The 5,185-nt window shown below is 37.0% G+C and overlaps 1 protein-coding gene across 1 annotated transcript in view; it reads left to right on the top strand.

Moving 5' to 3' along the window:
* Nucleotides 1-68: 68 nt before the first annotated feature.
* The window catches only part of LOC111379347 (probable strigolactone esterase DAD2), a 9,613-nt gene continuing 4,496 nt past the window's right edge, over nucleotides 69-5,185 (top strand). Inside the window, exon 1 of the mRNA XM_023002707.1 lies at nucleotides 69-519. Coding sequence (XP_022858475.1) covers nucleotides 77-519 — 443 coding nt within the window. The 5' untranslated portion in view covers nucleotides 69-76. The remainder of the gene's footprint in view (nucleotides 520-5,185) is intronic.

Here is a 5,185-nt window from a genome sequence, read left to right as displayed (position 1 = left end):
ATACATTTTTTGAAAACCCCCCCCCCCCCCGCCCCTTCACCTAGTCCCAACATACATTATGTAGTACAAATATTGGATGTGGCTCCTTCATATGAAGTCAACACCATCACTAGTTAAAATAATCTTAAACCATATTCTTTGTCAAAACATGGGACAAAGTGTGTTGGAAGCCTTGAACGTGCGAGTGGTGGGCTCTGGCGAGGAAATCCTCGTCTTTGCCCATGACTTTGGCAGTGATCAATCGGCATGGCAGCGCATTCTTCCCTTTTTCTTGCGAGACTACCGCGTCGTCCTCTATGACCTCGTCTGTGCTGGTAGTGTAAACTCGGATTTCTTCGATTTTAGTCGTTACTCGACCCTTGATGCGCATGTTGATGACCTCCTCCACATCCTAGATGCCCTCGGGGTTGACCGGTGCTCCCATGTCGGCCACTCCGTCTCGGCCGTGATCGGGATTCTCGCCGCCATTAAACGCCCTGAGCTCTTTACTAAGCTTATCCTCATCGGTACCTCTCCAAGGTAAGTGTTGGAATGCGGAAGCGGAATTAGTCAGAAATTAAAAAATTTCTTTAATTCAAAAACAAGATCTTCTAGATGTTCACGTGCATATTATATCAAAAATAATGAATTCAAATTTTTACCTAAATTCGACGATCAATTCTTGAATTAATTCTGAATCACGAACTTCCAGCTTTCTAATTCCAAGAACTTGATGCTTCCAACCTCCAAGTCTTCTATGGTATTCTCCAAAGTCAAGACTATACCGGTGGATGGGCACCTTCTTTTAATTAAATCAAGAAAACCAATTCTTGAACTGGACAATTGAAAAATCAAGAAAAACAAAATGTTTCTCTCTCTTTTTCTCTCTCCAAAAGTTGAACACCATGGAATTATGTATGTTATATAATTATATTCCATTGGATGTCTAGGATCCCTATAATCTCTATATATATAGAGACCAAAGAGTTTCAATCCTTATACATCAATAATTCCACATTCAAATAGGAGTTCTAGTCCAAATCCAATTAGTTTACATTTAATTACATGTGTAGTCCTTTAACTTTAATTACAATTATAATTAAGTTTACAACTTTCGTAGTAATTACAACTAAGTACAAAACTTTATTGTAATTACAATTAAGCCCAAAACTATTATAATTACCGTAATTAAGTTCCAATACTTCATAGAGCTACCACAGGGACCTGATCGAACATATATTATCCAAACTCCAATAATTAGATCCTGTCTAGTCGACCCTAGATCACCCAATCTAATTATTAGTCTTTGCTTTTTTCCACTAAAGGCAAAAAACTGAACTCTAGGAATATATAAGATCACAGAAGCCAATAAATCTGTAATACTTTCCTCTGACCTGCTGTACATGTATTTTATCCCCGTCCGAGATCCGATAATTAGGTATGAGCATAAATGACCGTTTTGCCCCTCTAATTATTTTCACTAACTTAAGTTTAATTTTCTTCAACGGTCCTGTGAACCAATCACAGATGTCGAAGTTTAGCCGTCGCTAAACAGTGAGCTCAGATTTTAACCGTTCAACAGAAAATACATAAGTAGTCACTCTACCCATATTTTAGGGTGACGGTTCCCGACATGAATTCATGTTCTCTACTCCACTCATTTTCAAGTTCCCAACTCATCGAGATATTTGACCAATCAAATTGATCTCACCCATTGATGAATCAAAGAACAATTAAAATCACGAAAAGATATACATAATCCTGTCAAGGGATTTAGATGAAATACACAGCGGTCTAGTGGAATTTAATTCTATAGCATGACCATTCTCCGCACGGTCATGCTATAGAATTAAATTCGACATGCGGTCCGTTCAATACACTCCAAGTGTACTAGTGTCACCTTTAACTATTTCTGTGATAAGGACAAATCACAAATCCAAATAGTGACTTGGTCAACACTACAACCTTCCAGTACAAGGTGCCAACCCTTATACATTGGTTGTGAACAAATTATTTATAACCAAAATATAAGTTGTGTCACACTGTACTTTTCAACGCAAGTACCCAACTTGTATTATCTCAAGTGATCATAGGCACTTTAATTTGCATACTCAATAATAAATAATGCAACAAATAAATAAAACCACAATTTATTTATAATAAATGATTATTTTATCATAACAAAATATACTATATAGGCACACAACCCAACAAATCTCCCACTTGTCCTAGAGTATATGTGTCATGTCTTGCAACTTTGTGTCTTGCAGATGTTCCTCGAAAACTTAGCCAGTAGGCTCTTAGTAAACGAGTCTACAAGATTATCCTAGTAGCAATCTTACTGACAACCACATTTTCTCTACCAACTATCTCTCTTAAGAGATTATATTTCCCGTTCAATATGTTTACCCCTCTGATGACATTTGGTTCTTTAACATTTGCCATAATCTCACTGTTATCTCAATACAGTGCAAAGACATGTGCAGATGCAGGCACCACCTCAATGTCCGTTAAGATTTCTAAGTCATACAGCCAATTTGGTAGCTCCATGAGCTGCAAAATTCTTGGCACCAATGGTGGAATCAACAATACATGATTGTTTGATATTTCTCCAAATAATGGCCCCACCATCAAGTATAAACAATACCGATGTAGACTTGTGACAGTCTTCATCATTCTGGAAGTCCGAATCATTTTAACCTATCAAAATAAGATCTAGCGATGAGCATGTAATTCCTTGTTCTTCGGAGGTACTAAAAGATCTGCTTTATTGCCATTCAATGTTTCGATCCTAAGGTTAAACAGATCTCGACTCACCACACCAACAGTATGACAAATGTCAGGTCTATTGTACAGCATAGCATACATGAGACTACCTACTACCAACGTATAAGGTATCCCACTCATGTACTCAATCTCTTTAGTAGTCTTCGCGGACTGATACTTAAAGAGTTGGACTCAATGCCTGTGGGCAAAGTCTTGCATAGCAAATCTGACAAGTACCTTGTCAACGTGTAAGACTTAGGGCAAAAGCTATCATCTTGTTCATTCGATCTCTCAAGATCTGAAACCTAGAACATAGCTAGCATTACTAAGTCCTTCATATGAAACTGTTGGGCCAACCACGCTTTCGTAGACAATAACATATTCACATTATTTCTAATGAGTAGAATATCATCTACATAAATACTGGGAAAAATACAATTTTGTCTTGTATCTTCTTATAGATACAGGATTCACCAAAGTTCTGATTAAAATCAAATGTCATAATCACTTTGTCAAATCACTATCCAAGATCTCGATGTCTGCTTCGATTAATAAATAGATCGCTGCATCTACATCATCCACAATCTCCTTGTATGAAGTCAGATCATCAACTTGTACCATGGAGATCACCATATTAGACTCTCCACTTAACAAGTACCCTGAAGGTGAATGATAATCTTCCAACTTTGTTTAAGGAATGATTGATCTAGGACTGTGGCATCATTGGAACGTAATATTTTCATCAATGCTGGCATTACCATTAGGTGACGCCATTACCTTCTCATTACCTTCAACGTTCGATTGATCTATTGGATCAGATGACTACTCATCTCTCCCACTCAGATTAGGTTGTCCAGGTATTTACTCGACACCATGGGATGTCTGCCCCAGGTTGTGTTCCAAGAATTGATGAGGTAGAATTGCTCCCACTCATTTATTCCAACACGACCTTATTCTTGGACTGACGTTATTAGTATACTTATCCTCCAGGACGATTTCATTTACGTTAATGAAAACCTTCCTATCTAGAGGACTATAAAAATTATCCCTTGGTATCTTTAGGATATCCCACAAACAGGTACATCTCTAACCTAGACTCCAACTTTTCTGCCTTCTCTTTCAGCACATAAGCCGGACTCCCTAATCTTGGTTGTGATGCAAGCAGGACTTGAATCCATTCCAAAATTTCAGGAAGGTCTAGAGAACAGAGTTATAAGGAACTAAGTTAAAAATACATCAATGTGTTTCTCAATGTATATCCCAAAATGAGATAGATAGAGTTGTAAAACTCTTCATTGATCTAATCATATCAAACAATGTCGTGTTTCTTCTTTCTGAAAAAGCCATTCTATTTAGATATATCAAGCTCATTCAATTAAGAAACAATACCATTTTCTGTTAAGTTGTCCTTGAATTCTCATGAGAGGTATTCACTATCTCGATCAGACTCTTACCCTAATGTTTCTCGACCTTAGTCTTATACTCTTTTGATTTCTCAAAGGTATTTGACTTTCAAGACATTAGGTAATTGTATCTGAATCAAGAGTAATCATCTGTAAAGAAATACTCATAGTTCCAATTCTCAAGTGTATTCACAGGTCCACACATATTAGAATGCACTAGTTCCAATACATCTTTGGCTCTCTATCCTTTTATCGAAAAAGAATGTCTTGATCATATTGCCTTCCAAACAAAACTCACAAACTGTCAATGGTTCGATCTTAACGAGCTGAGAGAACCATCTCTAGTCAGTTTATATTCTGTCAAGGTTGATTTGTTCAAGACGCCATAGATATGTATCACTAGTATGGTGCGACATTTTATGGTTTGTAGGAGTAACCTTTTATTTCATACGTGGAATAGTTTAAAATATAAAGACCATTAATCAAATGTCCATCGCAAATAGGGACTTTATTCATTAAAATGCTAAGCGCATCAGACGCCAATTTTATAGAATAATTTCTGTCCTATTAAATCGAAAACAGAAAACAAATTTCTGCTTCGATTCGCGAGACATATAATAGTCCTTAACAATTAAACACCTACCACAATTGAGATAAAATACTCCTATGCTCTTGCTAAAACTCTTGCTCTTGTGCCAATGATAATATTAAACTGTCATTCACTAAGTTTCTGCTTTCATAAAGCACCCACGTCAACAAGCAGATATACTTAGTGGTTGAGAATCTACAACTCAGAAATTTGAAATATCAACCACTAAACAATACTCAGCAACGAAAAACCCCACCCACACTTCGCTTTCTAGCTAGTGCATCTGGGCAGTCTTTCTCCAGTGTCGTTTTTTACCGCAGTTGGAACACTTGCCTTTCGGCTTTCCATCTACTTTTAATCTTTTCTTTCTCTGATGCTTATTAATAGCTTTCTTCCTCTTCTGTCCATATCTACCTTTTGGCTTGGAACTAGAGGAGCCACCAAATGA

This window comes from Olea europaea, unplaced genomic scaffold, assembly GCF_002742605.1.
Source record: "Olea europaea var. sylvestris unplaced genomic scaffold, O_europaea_v1 scaffold1973, whole genome shotgun sequence".
In the NCBI taxonomy this organism is placed as follows: Eukaryota; Viridiplantae; Streptophyta; class Magnoliopsida; order Lamiales; family Oleaceae; genus Olea; species Olea europaea.
The sequence above is the reverse complement of the archived record's forward strand: the minus strand, read 5'-3'. Positions and strand labels throughout refer to the sequence as shown.